This window comes from Ruditapes philippinarum, unplaced genomic scaffold (genome assembly GCF_026571515.1).
Source record: "Ruditapes philippinarum isolate M1 unplaced genomic scaffold, ASM2657151v2 ctg23_1_1_1_1, whole genome shotgun sequence".
Taxonomy (NCBI): domain Eukaryota; kingdom Metazoa; phylum Mollusca; class Bivalvia; order Venerida; family Veneridae; genus Ruditapes; species Ruditapes philippinarum.
This window is the reverse complement of record NW_026864815.1, coordinates 192501-211971: the sequence shown is the minus strand read 5'-3', so window position 1 is coordinate 211971 and position 19471 is coordinate 192501. Positions and strand designations below refer to the sequence as shown.

Sequence of the window (19471 nt, the reverse complement as noted above, 5' to 3'; positions counted from 1 at the left end):
TGAATAATATTCTGCATTTACTGTTGATACCTCTCGCATCTTGTGTTATAGCAGATCATGCCTATCAATGAAGTATATGTTCATTTCCTTCTTGGCACTTCGCTGAACTCAGCCTTTTTGAGTGGAGGTGTGTCAGGTGACTTCCAAATAGAGGACTGGTATTTGGATATGGGATAATAAAAGTACAGCCATGTCTTGTCCGTGGACACAATACTGTCTAAAAAATCTTCACAATGTGCCTAGTAACGCTTGAGAAATTCTCGAAAACACTGCATGCACTTCTGTCTATCGACTTCTGTCAGAATGCGGGGTACCCAGTGAGCGGCAAATTTCAACATGTTGAGCAGTTCTGTAAGAATGCGTTGCACAGCATAATAAGAGAGATAGTTATTCAGCTACACCCTGCACCGTAACGCGCATGTCAACATCCAGCAGTTCTTTCACTAAGGCTGTCTTTCCAACAGTAACTATAGACGTCGACCGACCAGTTCTTACGTCATCATCCACGGATGTTCTTCCTTCTCCAAACCGCTCATGCCATTTATACACAAATGTCTTTCCACTAGTAGGCAATGTTTCCGAATTTTCTATCTTTTTAAGAGTTTTGCTCGGTGGAAGTTTCAGTCCCACACAAAACTTGATGACAGCATGTAATTAAATGTCGTCTGCTGACATAATTCACTGTTTGGTAGACATTGCTGCTGCGAAACAACCATTCAACCCATCATCTTTAAAATTACAGGAAATGACGTAAAGACGTCACACTAACGTTACATGCATAAGCACCAAATTTGATTTAATTTTCTTCCCGCAGTGACATTTTTTACTTTATCATGTATACTTTAAAATACAGCATGCTTCAAGTCACAGGACAGTGGTTTCTATGGACACAGTGTATTCGTAGGAAAATTTTGATATATATTTGGCAATATTGAAATGTAATTGCATTTTGGTTTACCTCTATTTGAGTTTTCATGTTATTCAATAAAGTAATTTGGTTTTTAGAGGATAATTCTGTGAATTTATCAATCAGCCCTCGTTCATGACAATAATAGACGCTTTGTATTTCTAGTATGCTGATGTAAGGAAATAACTAAAATACTGAGATTTCTATTTTTGGTTACGATTATTTCTTTGCATAAAACAATAACAGTTATTTCTATTTTATAGTTTGTTAAAAACTAGCCAGAAGAGAACTGTATTGTTGTACACATGTCCCTGATAGTTTTATGGTGGTTTTTGTGTTCGTCTATATAAATATCCAGTATAATGTTGTGTACATTATGGTCGGTCACCTATACCCCCAGCAAGGTCATAAGCTGCCTGGCAAACCTCATTAGCTAAGGTGTCTGCTGCTTCCTGTGTGTCAGCTTCAGCATAGATTCTGACAATATCCTCTGTTCCAGAGGGTCTGTAAAATATTAAAGATCATTTAATAATTAATAATACAAAAAAGTGCTCAAAATGGTCTTACTATTAACAACTATACAAGTAACTTTAGCGATCTACGTTTCAGTATTTCCTTGAATTCCAGACAATCATGAAACAAGTGTTTAACAGTATGAATGTTTGTTTGATTGTTTGTTTGGTTTAATGGTGCACCAACACAGTACAGGTCACATGGTGCTGAAACAGGAAAGATGATGTTGGCTAACCTCAATTGTTGCACAAACAATTCAAAGGAAGGCCAGGGGTCAAAACCACTTCACCTACCGAAACTAATTGATGCATAGATTCCAGTTATTCGAGCCAGTTGCCTCTTATGACCATGCAGGGATAAATGGTGGCTGCAATTCTTATGTCTCAACCATTAATGGCAACCCTTCAGCCACAAGGGGTGTTAACCAGTTTAAGAAATGAAACTATGATTTGTCAGTATGAACTAATCTGATGCTTGTCTTTATGACTGGGTTGCAATCTAAGAGATAGAAACAATGAAAATAAAAAATCTGAGAAAGTAAAATCCCGAAGTGTTGGTAATCATTGAGGTCAACAGTTTATTTTTAGAGAAGACTCATTGTTAATGTTATATAGTGTACATGTTTGGTAATGATCAAGAAATTGGCATATGAGGAGATGTTTTTTTCACAGATTTCTATTGTTTCTCTAGACTCTGGTGACATCTACAAAGGTACAGGACAATCTTTTTTATGAAGTATTATCCAAGAATGTTATACATGTATACCAACTCAGAAATCATATGGCAATCAGTAAATCATAAGTTGTAAAGGTTTTAGACCATTTTTATCTCAGGTTACCCTTCAAAGACCAAATCTATGTTTATGTCATTAAAACTAGAAATCCATGTAAAGTTGCATCGAAATATGATAAAATGTTAAATTGTTAATGATATTACCTGATTTTTCTACTTACTTTGTCAACAACGATTGCATATATAAACATGTAATGTATTTACCTAACAAATGATCTCGCAGAGTTATATTTCCTCACTAGATTGTCTATGGCTGACTGTAAACCATCTGGACTGATTGCTTGTGTCTCATCTGCTGTTGTTTTTATCACAGTCCTGTCCTTCACCTGAAATATAGTCAAATTTGATGATCAAATTTTTTTGCTTAGCTCTATATATCGTCGGGTGCCCTAAATTCCTCTCTGTCCTAGAGTCAACACCCATACTGTCTATGTCAGAAAGTCTCAACAAATGTTCATTGAGAAAGAAAACAGTTAGGATATTTTTTAAACATCAAAGTACATATAATGTATCAGGCAAATTTCTTCGACATAGAACTTGATTAGAAAATATAGTGTATCAAACTATTACTGTAAAATGCTTAGTAATGAGTCATGGACACAAATGGATAGATTCTTATTTTTAGTTCTGCTTATTTTGCTTTTTTTATTCACATTATATTTTTTTTAATTAAAAAGTTTCAAAAATACACATCTCAATACTATATTATCTAAATATATTTTTGATATCCATAGAAAATCAAGTTAACAGGAATAAACTTTTATACATACATTATTTTAACAGTTAACTAAAGTAAAACTATTAATTTCATATACATTTGTATGAAAATAGTCCAAGATAAACGTTGCAAAGTCCACCAGATACTTGGCAACAACTTCCTTGGACTCGCTGAATAGAAATATGAAATGTTTGAATGTAATTATCTTACCTTAACCTTCAGCTGTCTGTTAGGAAGATCTGTGTAACATGTAAACCAGTCTTCAATGTCCCAACCATGACTACATAAAATCATTTCCACCAATAACATATCTGACATAGCATCACCTACAGTCTATATAAAGAAATGTCAAACCATTACTCACAGTCTATATGTCATAGCATCACCTTCAGTCTATATAAAGAAATGTCAAACCATTACTCACAGTCAATATGTCATAGCATCACCTTCAGTCTATATAACAAAGAATGTCCAAGCATCACCAACAGTCTCTTTGTCACAAATGTTATTGGTCAAGGTGCATGTATGTGAAACTCAAACTGTCTTGATTTAGCTGATATAGGCATGTAATTATAAACCACTCACATTTAAATGGTTAATACCAGCTTGTTGCAACTATTTCCAGCATGATAAATTCATGGCTGGTAGTAGTGATTGTTTTGTAACTATAAGAATGGTAGTAATTTATAACATTTCTACTTAGTTTCACATGCAATTAACTATCAATGCTCCACACCAAAATGACCACACTCTAAACAACTGCTTAAGTTTTTGTTTTCTTTTTCATATTAAAACCCCTTTCAATAACAAACGACATTACTACATTCAAGTCAGGGTAAATTCATTAAATTAAAAGCATTTCTGAGGCATAATGGACCCGAAAGCAGGCTAAGTGTAAGAAATAAAACAGATTCAACTGAATGTAGTTAAGATGAAAATTTGATACTTATTTTGTACTCAGAAATCAGCTTAATTAGTTGGAAATGTTACCTGGTTAATGAGATCAATACTGGTACATAAAGTGTCTGCTGCTCTTCTCTGATCCTCTGATAAACTGTAACAAATCAATCACATCATTTGTATATAACTCGCTGAAACATGTTAAAAAAATGTACCATGTGGACATCATTCAATATATTCACTCTAGAAAACCATTTATATGCTAATGTGACATAGAATACTGTGTAAGTAAGGGATCTTAAAAATACTGTGTAAGTAAGGGAGCTTAAAAATACTGTGTAAGAAAGGGAGCTTAAATATTGTATAGAAATTTGAATAACCAGGTTAAAGCAAAATAGCACTACTGAGGAAGGATATACATGCATTATTTAATATCACAATTTATGAAAATTTATGAATTAAAACAAAATTATCAAAACACAGGCAATGAGAGCAGCATATACTTCCAATTCATTCTTTTAACTTTTTTTAACCTTTAACCAGCTTCCATTCTGAAACTGTCCATTTAGTGTTATCATATTTAGGGATATCAAGATGAGCATATTATGTTGGTCAGCATGTCATATAGAGCCTGGTCAGACTGTGAGGATATACAGGCTGGTCTGGCTTTATGCTGGTAGCTAGTAGCAAAGGCTAGTATTTACTTCTGGTCCAGCAGTGTGAGGGTTAAGACTATCTGGCACTGACAAAGTGGTATGATTATTCAAAACTAGAAATGTGTCCATAGGACACGGGTTCCCCCACACTCTACCGATTTGTCAATCTTATGTCTCTATGTCAAATTTTTTTTTGGGCTACATCTGCCCAAGTTGAAAACTAAAAATCTTGTATTTAGTAAAGGGCAAATACTACAAAATTTTATACTGAATAAATCCACAAGAGAACCCGAAGGTGCATAAGTACACTTGCTGACCAACATTCTTGGAAACTTTCAGGCCTACAGGTCATAAACTTTTTGAGTTACGTGCAACACAAGTTAAATATTGTAAATTTTTACTAAGGTGCACAACTACACATGTTGAGCAACATTCTTGTATGGTTTCATGACTCTAGGTAAAATATTTTGAGCTACGTACGACACAAAAAGGGAATGGACCGACGGATGGATGGATGGACGGACAAGGGTAAATCTAAATGCCCCCCCCTATAGTGGGGGCACAAAAATGAACAATATCACTATGATAATTAAAAAAAAGTTGACACAAAAAAAATCACAAAAGTGTATTTTACACTCAATGAATCAGTCTTATAAAGCACTGATGATTTATCTTTGAACATGCAAGTTAAAAAAGTCATGACAGAAACTTTCAGGTAACCAAATGCACACCTTATAATTTCTGTTGTGTAGCTTATAACAGCATCAGTACAACTTATGAAATCAAGCAGAAAATAAATATTTTAATAATTATGCAGTGGTGATGTACCTGTTATCACTGCAGGCCTGCCTGATTCTGTTCTCAGCATTTTCACTAAACAAAACTGTTCCATGCCCATTTGCCTCAAAATACACACCAACATCAAAATCTAGGGCTTTGGCTTGTAGATACTTCACACCAGTGGCCACACAAGCTACCGGCACTTTCTGTCAATGATAATAAATGTACACCATCCATTTTTTTAAGTTTGATATTTTTTAATCACACTACCACTATGAAAGTTACGTGCCATTCCATACTTAAATACTGTACTATGTAGCCATACTTTTAATACTATAGCACAATTCTGAGACCACTTTCATGCTTTTTTCAGGCACTTGAGCAGAACCACTGACTTTCCATTATCTAAATAGATATCTTCCAGACATGAAGAAATATAGAGTTCTAACAACAGTGATGAAAAAGGTTTTTTTAAAGGTTATTAGGTAAGGTTGAACAATAACCTGTGTTGCCATTCACAAGAAATACAGAATGAAGCTATTTGGTATAATACAGGCAAAATCCATGACAATATAACATGTTTTTGATAAGGCAAAAAAACTAATTCAATTACTAAAGTTACAAATCAAACAATACAGATCTATGCTATCCTTCAACACTTTGTATAATTTTGGTTTTCTTTACCTTAATAATCTTTAATAGGCAAAATTTATATTACTCCTGGTTACATCAATACTTATTTCATAATTAAAATGCACAGGAATTAATAAAATATGCTAGACTTTGATGAAATTATTATATATTTCTTACTTAAATTATTTAACCAACTCACTTTTTATAATATCCTTGTGAATGAAAATCAATCAAAGAGTACAACTATTAAAAATACTAATTACCAAGGTTTGTGTGATGTACTTAGTTGAGCTTCCATTGGCATATGCTGTTTGTACCAAACCAAGGTTGAGATCTAATCCACTTTGTCTAACTAAACTCTGTAAGTAGCCCGCTACCTACAATAAATGACAAGATTTTAAGATCTTATTTTAAGACTAGCACAAGGCTTGTCTGCACATCTGTGCAGTATGAATAACCTACTGCATGTTCAATATTTAATTTAAAATTTTAAATAATAACCCATCACTTCATCTAGAGGTCTTTCCCCCACCCCCATTTTTAGGAAATTGGAACAGACTTGAAGCCTTTTTATAGTTTCATAGCAAATTAAATTTGTAACAGGAGGCTTTTCAATGAAACAAGCACCTTTACACAATATGCTCATGAAATTATGGGTTAAACATACATGTTGACTATCAAACAGTGTCACATAGAGAGATTTTACAGTAAAAGTAGGGTGATAGGATCTCTCATGTAGAAGATGTTCAATATTCATGTCCATTTTTATTCAGATGGGGAAGCTGGGTAAAGGTTTAATATGTCCAATCATAAATGAGCCGCGTCACAACAAAACCAACATAATGCGTTTGCGACCAGCATGGATCCAGACCAGCCTGCGCATCTGCGCAGTCTGATCAGGATCCATGCTGTTCGCTATCAGTTTCTCTACTTGTTATAGGGTTTGTAAGCGAACAGCATGGATCCTGATCAGACTGCACGGATGCGCAGGCTGGTCTGGATCCATGCTAGTCGCAAACGCATTATGTTGGTTTTGTCGTGACGCGGCTCAAATAATCTTTTTCTTTCAAATCAATAACATCTGCTCACATTTTATACTATATATAATAGAATGCAACATGAATGTAAAAAGATAATAACATGTTTTCGTGTTTACCACTTTCAGTGAAAACAACATTTATTGAAGCTTTATTATGAAGAAATCTTGCATTTATTTGAATCACCCTTGAGTCCACTTCATAGAACTTCCAGCAACATATGTGAAATATGGCTGTGACCAAAGGGCTCGAACCCATAATTCCTGCCTTGAGTGAAAGGCACCTACTAACTACTAAACCAACACTCGCCTTATATCATATTTGAGCAATTTAATTTTCTATTCTTATGTAAATAAATGAAGTGGTTTTGTTTATCACTATTTTTAACAATACTGAGCCATTTCCAAGTAAACATTTGTATTTTAAGGGTTCCCAGATTCCCTCCCAGCACTAACCTGTTTTTTTCCCCTAATATAATCTGAATATGACAACTTAACTATTTTCCTATTAAATTAAATGAACAGAATTATACAGTTATCTTCCTTTGCTTATAATAACATTACCTACCAGAGTTGCAATTTTGTCACCATCCATTAAATGGAACTTTCCATCTGCAATAAAGAAATCCCCAAGTTATGAATCTGAATTGAAGTGTGTAAAAAGCTAAGTCTTCTGCAATAAAGAAATCCCCAAGTTATAAATCTGAAGTGAAGTTTGTAAAAAGCTAAGTCTTCTGCAATAAAGAAATCCCCAAGTTATAAATCTGAAGTGAAGTTTGTAAAAAGCTAAGTCTTCTGCAATAAAGAAATCCCCAAGTTATAAAATCTGAAGTGAAGTTTGTAAAAAGCTAAGTCTTCTGCAATAAAGAAATCCCCAAGTTATAAATCTGAAGTGAAGTTTGTAAAAAGCTAAGTCTTCTGCAATAAAGAAATCCCCAAGTTATAAATCTGAAGTGAAGTTTGTAAAAAGCTAAGTCTTCTGCAATAAAGAAATCACCAAGTTATAAATCTGAAGTGAAGTTTGTAAAAAGCTAAGTCTTCTGCAATAAAGAAATCCCCAAGTTATAAATCTGAAGTGAAGTTTGTAAAAAGCTAAGTCTTCTGCAATAAAGAAATCCCCAAGTTATAAATCTGAAGTGAAGTTTGTAAAAAGCTAAGTCTTCTGCAATAAAGAAATCACTAAGTTATAAATCTGAAGTGAAGTTTGTAAAAAGCTAAGTCTTCTGCAATAAAGAAATCACCAAGTTATAAATCTGAAGTGAAGTTTGTAAAAAGCTAAGTCTTCTGCAATAAAGAAATCACTAAGTTATAACTATGAAATTATATCTTCAATTAGCTGAATAAAACAAATTATTAACAGTACAAATACCATATAAATTCAAATTGATCAGAGATAGTAATGGCAGTTTTAGAAGCTGTGAGAGTTAATGCCAATTTTCCAGCTTTTATGGTAAAGAGTAACCAAAGTTGCCCTTTTAGTGTTCATAATTGTATATGTCAGCACTTAAATGATTAAAAAATTATATATATTAAAGGCCCATTGTGCCTCAGAAATGCTTCTATTTTTTTATGTCTCAAAAACTGTTTTTTAATTGTAGGGAACCATCTTTTTCATCTGTCACTTTTCCGCAATAACTAAAGATATAGAGTATAAGTATTTTGTATGGAGGTCAAGATACTACATGTACTTTGTTTAAATTTTGCTACTTTTATGAAAAATTATTTGACATTAATTGCTACTTTCTTCAGGTAACAAGCATCTAACTTTCTCTAAAACTATTATTTAATAATTACACAATTCATCTTTGCTCTTTCAAAAGAAGTAAAAAAAAAATGTTTCTGAGGCATAATTTGCCTTTAAGCATACTGGGCAGTTTTCTCACATAAATACATTCAAAGTCATGAGTGGGGTTCTAATCAACACATACATGTGAACTTTTTTTGATGATCAATAGGGAGATTTTTCTTCAAAAAGAGGGAGATTTTAGAATTTGCAATGAAATAAGAAGAAAAGTTCTGACATCAAAAAGAGGGAGATTTCTTTAATTTGTGAAAATACCCCTTATTTTAAGAAAAATCTTTAAAATATGGCTGCAGAAAGTGGAAGTCTCCTGCTAAAAGTGGGAGAATTCACATGTATTTCAACAGTGGTCAGTAATTAATGACACAGTAGATGTAAATGACTGTTAACACTCCGCCAAGAAGCCTCAAGATCTATTCAGTAATAAATCTACAAATAATGATATAAAAACATTATAAATATAATAATTATAATATAACAAACCAGATCCAATAAAGAAGTAGACAATTCTATCAGCATCCCCGTCATAGGAGGCACACTTCATGCCTTGATTTAGCGTCATACCTGAAATATGAGTGACAAAAAAATATATTCATAAACTTTCAACATCTTGTACATACCTGTGAATAGTAAAAAGAAAAACATTAGGGGCGGCAACATGATGCTAAGAGGCGAATCTGACAACTGCACTCAATCAAAATTTAGAATATTTTAGACTTGTACAGTTGTCATCAGATAAAACTTAACATTCAACACTTTCTTAATTGTGATATAGATTATATTTTCATTTAAAAAACTATTTTAAAAAATCATGTAACTGATTCTACTGTAGCTCTTGCCAATCACAATTTACATAAGAATTTTGCCAGAATATAAAACAGAAAAAGTAAAGAGAGAGAGCACAACATTAACATTTGTATCTAAATTCATGTACTCCTGTGTCATGTTTATAATATGAATATTTTTTTGTTGAAACCATTGGTATACCTGTAATAATTAACTTACCATCAGGTGAACACTGATTAACTTTCACAAAATCTGCTCCAACCTACAAGGAAAATATTGAAAATTTGAAGATGAATAAAAAAAGTGTCAGAAAATTTCTTGTTGTCTTAATAAGCATTTAAACCATGTCCTCCATCAACCCATTACAGATTATTTTAAACATTTATTCATTCTTCCTAAAACAAGAGCTGTCTATAAGGCAGCTTCTTGACTATTTTCAGTGCTTGACAATAAGGGGTATAACTCTGTAAAAAAAGTAATTCAGAATTATAGGACCTGTGTCCGTCATGTTAGATAATCACAGAAAACAAGTGTTTTAAGTTTCAACCCATTCCTTTCAGATACCAACTTGCATGCAAAAACTTAACAGAAGTGTGATGGCGACAGTGATGTCAGGGTGAGTACAAAATCTCTACCAATTCTTTGAATAAGCTAACACTACTGTCAAATTTATTATATGTTAAACATTGGAAAGAACCCTCTATATTGATTCAGAAGAAAGAGCAGGAGATCAAAAGTTGAATTTGCGAATTTAAAGTTGAATTTGCGAATTTGAGTATAGAGCAAACCAATGTTTATTATTTGAGGATTTGTTTCTTGCCATTCATCAGAATAGAACAAAAACACCTTTATTAACTCAAAATATGGTTACATAAGAATACAATGCAACATATACATGAACAATTATGCAAAAATCACATCACATAATATTTTAGTTGTAATAGGAAAATAAATTTAATCATAAGCCACTGTTTCAAATGATTTGGAAGGGTGTATTTTTAAGTGACACAGACACCCAGTGTCTATTCTAGGATTTGAAAAACAGGGGGGGATTTTTATCGAAAAATGAGAATTTATTACATTTGTTGATTTTTTTCCCTTCTTTCTCTAAGTAATATTTTCCCCCAGCCTCTGAAAAAATAGGGGGGAATTCTCAAAAATATGGGTAAATCCCCCCTCCTAGAATAGACACTGGACACCACTCAGGTAATCTGGTGACATTCCACCTGCATCTACTGAGGAAGACCTTAACCCATAATACCAGGCATTAGTGAGCAATTGAGAATGAGCTGAACCATCAACATTTTGTTAACTTGCTAGATGTCCTCCTCAAATGCAGGATCTGAACCCACAATGGTGAGAAGCAAGTGGTTCGAAATCAGCAACCTTGACCACTTAACCAGAGCGACACAATAGGAAATCTTCAATGAATAAATTTAACCATGATTGGTCACCTGCATTTATTACTTTACTTTAATCATCATATTAAAATCACACTAGTTATACCCTGATAGTAAGTCAATAGCACAAATGAAGTTTTCCCATATATTCCTATGTCAATATTTTAAAATAAAATATACCCTGTAATTCAGTTTCCCCGTAGATCCATCATTACATATATGAATTGTGAGGGCCTCTCCCAGATGCTTGGCAAGTGCTTTAACCTTGTCTGCACCTACTCCATTGGCAGCATCCACTGTTAATTCACTGTTGTATTTCCCAGTGTTTCTCACCTATACAAGACCAAAACAAATGTTTGATGGCATATCTTACCCTATACACTTAGCCAGGACCCAATAATCTTAACTTAAAAATACTTTAAACATAGCCAATATGGCAACTAAATGATGAAGAAGTATTTTACCTAATGTCTGCACTAAATCTTCTTAGAAGAATCAATATTGTTCAATATGTTGAGATTTTAAGTGGTACAATGTAAATATCAAGTTAGATGTCCTCTGTACATAAAAGTATTGAAAGTCCCTGACAGAATTTGAACCCACAATGGTGTGAAGCAAGTGGTTTGATCATGTATAGAGAAGTCAATATGAGCCGCGTCATGACAAAACCAACTTAATGGGTTTGCGACCAGCATGAATCCAGACCAGACTGCGCCTCCGCGCAGTCTGATCAGGATCCATGCTGGTCACAAACGCACTATGTTGGTTTTGTTGTGACGTGACTCATATTGTGTTAAATAAATCATCTATGTTTAGGAAATGGTCTTACAGCTTTAAGAAGTTTCACAAAAGCTGCTGACAATTTTTTATAATATCCTTCCTCAGAACACTGGCCATATCCTTCCCTTGTGTTCTTACATCTGACCATGTAGTGCAGCTGCGGGGTAGTCAATAAACCTAGGGGGTAAAATAGAAATTAAAATATTTTTGTGCAATAAAAAATAAAATAGTATCTAAAACAAATCTTTGTACTTTCATTATATAATAAAAACATAGATTTTGTTATACAAAATGTAGGTTAATACTCATAAGTAATATATTTACTACCAGGTACTTAGTAATGAGTCAAAATTTGGTAAACCCAGTAGCAAGTTACATTTTGGTAACTATGTTAAACTACCAACCCGACAACCCTTATTGTTTACAAAAGGGCACAGGTCAATGTTTGTGGTTTATTCTGTTGTTATTAAAATAACAAGAGCTGTCACAGGAGACAGCGAACCTCGACTAATAAAATACTGGACGCAGTAAGGAAAATTAAACTATGAAAGAAAAAGCAATTATGTATAATTATGTTTTAAGTTATAGTAAAAAATAGCATTGTTAACATAAATTCCAAGATCAAGGGGAATAATTCTGGAAATAGTCACGCTACAGTTATGAACCTTGTGTGTATTGATAAGAAATATATATTTGAAGTAGATACCTTAAAAAGTAAAGAAGTTACAATATTTCTTATAGAAAATCCTAAGTTCAAAGAGAGATAAATCTGTAAAAAAGTTATAGTAAAAAATAAGATTTTTCAAGTAAAAAAACCTAAGTTTAAATTATGGGGAGATAATTCTTGCAATATTGGTGCTAGAGTTATGAACCTTGTCACATAACATGTGGTTAATGATAAGGTACATATATTTGAAGTATGAAGTTTATCCCTTCAGAAATAAAGAAGTAACAGTAAAAAATAGTATTTTATAAGGAAAGTTCAAGGGGAGATAAATCTGAAAATATTGGTGCTAGAGTTATAAACCTTGTCACATAAGATGTGGTTGATGATACGGAACATATATTTGAAGTTTGAAGTTGATACCTTAAGAAATGACAAAGTTATAGTGAAAAATATTTTACTGCACCAAAACTTTAATCGGAAATCTGGACGCGACGCACACTCCGAGGTGAGTAGGACAGCTCTCCATATACTTTGTATATTCAAGCTAAAATGTCATAGCAGGGATCTATCAATTGATGCACCAGCACGGATATTTTTAGTAAATACATACCAAAATTGCTGAAAGTTCCATTAAGTGATTCTATTCCACACTGCAATGCTTGTGAGAGGCTCAAACTACTTGGCCTGTGAATGAAGCATAAATTCTATGCTAATAATTATCATACACTTTATATTGAATAAAATAGTTGTTTATACGCCTTGATAACATCATTTGGGCAGAATTCACTGTACATTTTGAATACTGTATATCGGGTTTTTTAATCTTATTTTGGTTAAATTGGCATTTAATAACTAAAAAAATAAATGTTCTCAGATTTAATTCAGTTTAAAAAATTTCTGTAACACAAATAGGAAAATTGAAGAAAAAAAAAACTGTGTAAAATATACAATTAAATTAATTTGTCCAGCTAGATCTATGTAGAATGTTTATGTTTTCAGGCTTTCTGAGTTCAGTGAAGTTCCTTTAAGTGTTAAGAGCCATCAGTTAGCTCAATTCAACATCCTTTGCAGATAAGTCATGAACTCACCTTGTATCCCTGGCAACAACAACATCTGCAGGACTGTTCATATCTATCTTCTCTTGCTCTATAATACCAGTAAGTGTCTCAGAAAGTTGATCATCACTGCAAATAACACATTCACAAAACCATAACTAGGTTTAAAAGAGCATGGACATCAGTTTAACTATTTTATTTTTTTTAAGTTTTGCTTTTTATATCATGTTCAATACTAGTTTGAAATATTAGTTCAGTCATATTCCATACATCATATACGAGGGGTGATCTAGAAATAACCGGACTTACTCTCTAAAATATTTATTCTTTACGATTTTTGCATGAAGTCTGTACCAAACGTAATTCAGATCAAACTGATTCTGTTGGAAATTAAAATATTATTCTTCAGGTGTATTCCGTTGTTTTATGCGTAGTCATGGAAACATACTAGCGCAAGAACGGGGGAAGCCATTTTTCAATCACGAATTGCTATTTTAAGGCTTATTTGGACATATTTCAGACTTTGCATTTTGGAGCCAATTAACGTCAGTTTAACATAACGTCATTGACGTCTTTTTATCAAGTTTCAATTTCATAACGTTTTCCGTTATCAAACAACAAACTTGACATCATCTCCGCTAGTGTCTTAACAATGGCGTTAGATCAGTATCCAGAAATTATCAAATTTTGGTGCAAACTTGGTTATTCACCTACAAAAACTTATGAAATGAAAAAACAGTCATCTGCAGGAAAGATAGTATCAAAAACACAAGTTTTTGAATGGCATCGGCGATTCCGTGAAGGCAGGCAATCTCTAGAAGATGATTCAAAAGAAGGTTTTAGACATTTGTTGAAACAATCAAAGACGTCATTTTCAGCGTGAGTGATCACTGAATAATTAAATATGTCTAAAGTCAGCGCCAGATCAGAAATGTGTGGATGTAAACGGTGATTACATAGAAAAGTAACTGTCAGAATAACTTTGGGTAACGTCAATGCAGTCAACGTTTGTTGGATGACTGCCCCAGCACATGCAGAACACATAGTGTATTTGTATGTATATTAGTGTAGTTTATTGCCATAATGCATTGAAATTTTCAGGAGTCATGTATTAAACATTGAAATTAATGTCAGATATATTTTTGGGATTCTCTCTTTGTCCTTGTCCAAGTTATGCGCCCAGTCCGGTTATTTCTGGATCACCCCACATATTAAATACATGTTCCAAGATTCTATACCCAGGGATTTTTTTGGCTTATGTGATAGTCGTTATTCGGTCATACTCCGAATTAAAAATAGTGTATTATTTTCCCAATCCACAGGAAAAAATTCCAATTGAAAGTTACAAAATAAAAATATTGAATAACAAATTCTAAAATCTTTGAAAAATAAGGGCCTCTTCACTGTTATGGTGCTTAAATGTTTGAAAATGCCATCCAAGACAGTGATTCTTTGCATTCATTTACATGTAATTACTGCAAAATTTAAGTCATGCATTTTATCCCAATTCTTAACAAAATATCACCATGCAGGGTATAGGTCATGTTCCTAAAATCCTGAAAAAAAAACCCCTGATACCAGTGGTAGCCTTGTTTTCCAAGTGATATGCATAAATTGAATAGACTTTGTATGCTATTAAAGATATTTTTTAACAAGAGCTGTGCTTGACTATTGTCAGTTCTTGATAGTTAAATAAGAGTCTGGAAAATGTAGAATTCTCAAATTTCAAAAGGGCCATAATTCTGTCAAAATAAAAATTAGAGAAATGGGCCTTGGAAAATGATCTTCTTTTTAGCACTGTGTGTGAAGTTTCAACACATTCCCTTCAGTAGGTTTTGAGCTACCAACCTGCACGCAAAAACCTTAAACAAAGTGTGACGTCAGTGCCAACGCCTGGGTGTATTATATTGTACTAGTGTGACAGATACACCATGCTTTTTCTATTCTTACCAGTACAAAATCAGGAACTTAATGACATTAATTGACGTTTTTCTAACAAACTTCATTACATCTAAAGAGCACAGCACTAGCCAGTAAATATAATTTGAAATAATTACCTTGCATTAGCTAATGAGGTTGCTAATTTTTCCCATTTCATTTCAAGCATTTCACCTAATGGATCTACAAGTTTGACACCATTGTCATCTTCTGGGTTGTGTGATGCTGTGATCATTACTCCTATACTGGCTGAAGTTAAGAGCAAATAAGTAATGTACTGGCTGAAGTAAAGAGCAAATAAGTAATGTACTGGCTGAAACATAGTGCAAATAAGTAATTTACTGGCTGAATTATAGAACAAATAAAAATGTACTGGCTGAAACATAGAGCATATGAGTAATGTACTGGCTGAATCAAAAAGCAAATGAGCATTGTACTGGCTAAAACATATAGCAAATGAAACAACGAGTGAATGAGTCATGTAATTGCTGAAACACATCAAGGACCTTTTAACATAGACAACCATGTCTACATAGAGGGAGACTCTTTACAAATTACATAATATTGTCCAACAGAATTAAGCAATGACCAAAAAAAAAAAGAAATTTAATATGTTTAAACTTATGATGTTATATAATACACTTAAAATGTGCAAAGCATTAAATAAAATCCTAGTCTTGAATTAAAAAATAAATATATTACCTTTTTTCTGTTTTGACCTAAGAACTGCCAGCATTCCCATTCTGCACAAAACATGTGGAAGATCTTCACCTCTGATTAAATAATATGAGTATGTAATAAGTTAAATTAAGAAATCCAAAACCTAGCTAAACACTGTTTTCCGTACTTTCTCTACATTCTAGAAGTTAGCTCTGGGGAATTGGCCTAAATCATGTGTAATCACAGTATGTTTTTGGCTTTTTTTTATTAAAATGAAATAAAAAAAAACTATTTGTTTTTAAACAAATGTTTAAATAACATTGGTGCAGGGTGCATAGAAAAACCGGAAAGCACCGGATAGCACCGAAAAACCGGAAAGCACTCAAATTTCTCATAAAAACATATGAAAACGTTAATTAATCCGTTTGAAAGTGTTACCAATCGATTTATTAGATTAAAATCTTACAGACAAGTCATTTTTATAAATATATATTGATGATTATTACGAGTATTTAGGAAAATAGATATATCGAGTGCTTTCCGGTCCTGTTAAGATACATGTACATTACCGGATAGCAATATTGTTTATCAAAGTTATACATGAAAACTTTATTTTATTGGTTTGAAAGTGTTACCAATCGATTTATTAGATCAAAATCTTACAGACAAGTCATTTTTATAAAAATATATTGATAATTATTACGAGTATTTAGGAAAATAGATATATCGTGTGCTTTCCGGTCCTGCTAAGATACATGTACATTACCGGATAGCAATATTGTTTATAAAAGTTATACATGGATACTTTATTTTATTGGTTTGAAAATGTTACCAATCGATATATATTATCAAAATTTTTCAGACAACATGTTTTATAATTATAATATGATTATAATTACGTTTGATTAGGAAAATAAGATATATCGAGTGCTTTCCGGTCCTGCTAAGGTACATGTACTTTACCGAATAGCAATATGGTTTATCAAAGTAATACATGAAAACTTTATTTTATTGGTTTGAAAGTGTTACCAATCGATTTATTATATCAAAATCTTCCAGACAACATGTTTTTATAATTATAATATGATTATTATAACGATTATTTAGGAAAATAGATATATCGAGTGCTTTCCGGTCCCGTGAAGTTACATATACTTTACCGAATAGCAATTTAATTTCTCAAACAATCACATAAGATCTTTGTTTTATTGTATTGTAAATGTTACCAATCGATTTATTAGGTATGATACAGTATTATTTCATGTTTTATTCTAAATTATATGATTATTTAAAAGATTTATGAATGTTAAATAAATTGAGAATGCTTTCCTGTTTTGTTAAGTATATGTACATTACCGAATAGCACTCGAATTTTCCATAAAAAAACGTACAACCTTCATTGTATTGAATTGAAAACGTTACCAATAGATTTATTAGGAAAAAATCTCCCAGACATTATTTTTTTATAATTATTATTACGAATAAAAAAGTTTAAAATAGATATTAAAATAGATATATCGAGTGCTTTCCGGTCCTACACATTCTATTATTGCTTCCCGGTCCTGTGAAGAAAATAATAGTAATACATCACCGAAAAGCACTGGTCCTCTTACCTCAGACATACCGATGGTATATAAATATTTAAAATGTATGTACCATGTCTAATATATTAATATATTTATTTGTTGTAGGCTATATGGAAGACAAGAGGATTCAAAATAGCAGGAAGAGAAGAACAATAATTGTTTCAGTGATGTTTTTTTTATTTTTGACAATAAACAGTGCAATAAATAAAAATAAACGAAACTAATTACTAAGAACAAAATAAACAGATATATAAAACAGAACTTAGCAAGCATATATACATACATAATTGAAAAATAAGTATAATATTGAAATCAATCAAGGCACACTTCACGCCTCGTTTATTACACGGGCACACGCTGATAAAAAAAAGGGTGTTTTTTTTGGGTTTTTTTTTTCCCAAAAAATTTTAAAAATTTTAAAAATTTTTTTTGGAAAAAAATTTAAAAATTTTTTAAAAAAAAATTTTTTTAATTTTTTTTAAATTTTTTTTTTTTAAAAAAAAAATTTTTTTTTTAAATTTCTTTTTTTTTAAATTTAATTTTTTAAAAAATTTTTTTTTTTAAAAAAAAAAAAATTTTTTTTTTTTTTAAAAAATTTTTTTTTTTAAAATTAAAAAAAAACCCGGGTTTTTTTAAAAAAAAAACAAAAAAAAAAAAAAAAAAAAGGGAAATTTAAAAAATTTTGGAAAAAAAAAAAAAATTTTTTTTTTTTCCGGAAAAATTTGGGTTTTTAAAAAAAACCCCCCTTTTTTTTTAAAAAATTTTTTTTTTGGGGGAAAAGGTTTTTTAAAAAATTTTTTTTTTTTGGGGTTTTTTAAAAGGGGGTTTTCAAAAATAAAGGGGGGGAAAAAAATTTTAAATTTTTTTTTTTTTTTCCCCCAAAAAAATTAAAAAATTTAAAAAAAAAAAAAAAAATTTTAAAAAATAAAAAAAAAAAAAATTTTTTAAAAAAGGCCCCCCTTTTAAAAAAAATTTAAAAAAAGGTAATTTTTTAAACCCTTTTTTTTTTTTTCCAAAAAATTTTTCCCTTTGAAATTTTTTTTTTAACCCTTTTTTCTTTTTTAAAAATTTTTTTTTTTTAAATAAAAAATTTTTTTCCCTTTTTTTTAACCGGAAAGGGGGGTTCAAAAAACCCTTTTTTTTTTTAAAAAAAAAGGGGGGTTTTTTTTTTTTCCCCCCAAAAAAATTTTTTTAAATTTTTTTTTTAAAATTTTTTTTTTTTTAAAAAATTTTTTTTAAAAAAATTTTTTTTAAAATTTCCTTTCCCTTTTTTTTGGAAATTTTTAAAAATTTAAATTTTTAAAAAAAAAAATTTTTATTTTTTGGGTTTTTTTTTAAAAAATTTTAAAAGGAAGGGAAAAAAAAAACCCCTTTTTGGGGGTTTTAATCAAAAATTTTTGTTGGTTTTTTTTTTAAAATTTAAAATTTTTTTTAAAAAATTTTTTTTTAAAAAAAATTTTTTTTCCAACGGGGAAAAAAAAAAAAAGGGTTTTCCCTTTTTTTCCCCTTTTTGGTTAAAAAAAAAAAAAAACAAAAAAGGTTTTTTTTTCCCCTTTTTTTTTTTAAAAAAAAAAAAGGTTTTAAAGGTTTTTTTTTTTTTAAAAAAAAATTTTTTTTCCCCCCAAAAAAAAAAATTTTTAAATTTTAAAAAATTTTTAAAAAATTTTAAAAATTTTAAAAATTAAAAAAAAAAAATTTTTTAACTTTTTTTTTTTTTTTAAAATTTTTTAAAAATTAATTTTTTAAAAAATTTTTTTTTTTTTTTTTTTTTAAAAAAAATTTTTTTCCCAAAAAATTTAAAAAATTTTTAAAAATTTAAAAAAAGGGGTTTTTAAAAAAAAAATTTTTAATAAAAAAAAACCC

The 19471-nt window shown here is 31.0% G+C and overlaps 1 protein-coding gene across 1 annotated transcript; it reads right to left on the bottom strand.

Moving 5' to 3' along the window:
• Positions 1 to 1039: 1039 nt before the first annotated feature.
• Positions 1040 to 16200, bottom strand: LOC132726931 (phosphoacetylglucosamine mutase-like). The gene is made up of 15 exons (XM_060712345.1): positions 16065 to 16200; positions 15482 to 15611; positions 13458 to 13553; positions 12980 to 13053; positions 11752 to 11879; positions 11103 to 11255; positions 9742 to 9784; positions 9220 to 9300; positions 7504 to 7547; positions 6163 to 6276; positions 5315 to 5472; positions 3921 to 3984; positions 3141 to 3263; positions 2417 to 2538; positions 1040 to 1411 (listed from the first exon to the last, which is right to left on the bottom strand). The coding sequence occupies exons 1-15, from the start codon at positions 16102 to 16104 to the stop codon at positions 1282 to 1284; spliced, it is 1500 nt and encodes a 499-aa protein (XP_060568328.1). The 5' UTR covers positions 16105 to 16200; the 3' UTR covers positions 1040 to 1281.
• Between the last annotated feature and the right edge of the window lie 3271 nt (positions 16201 to 19471).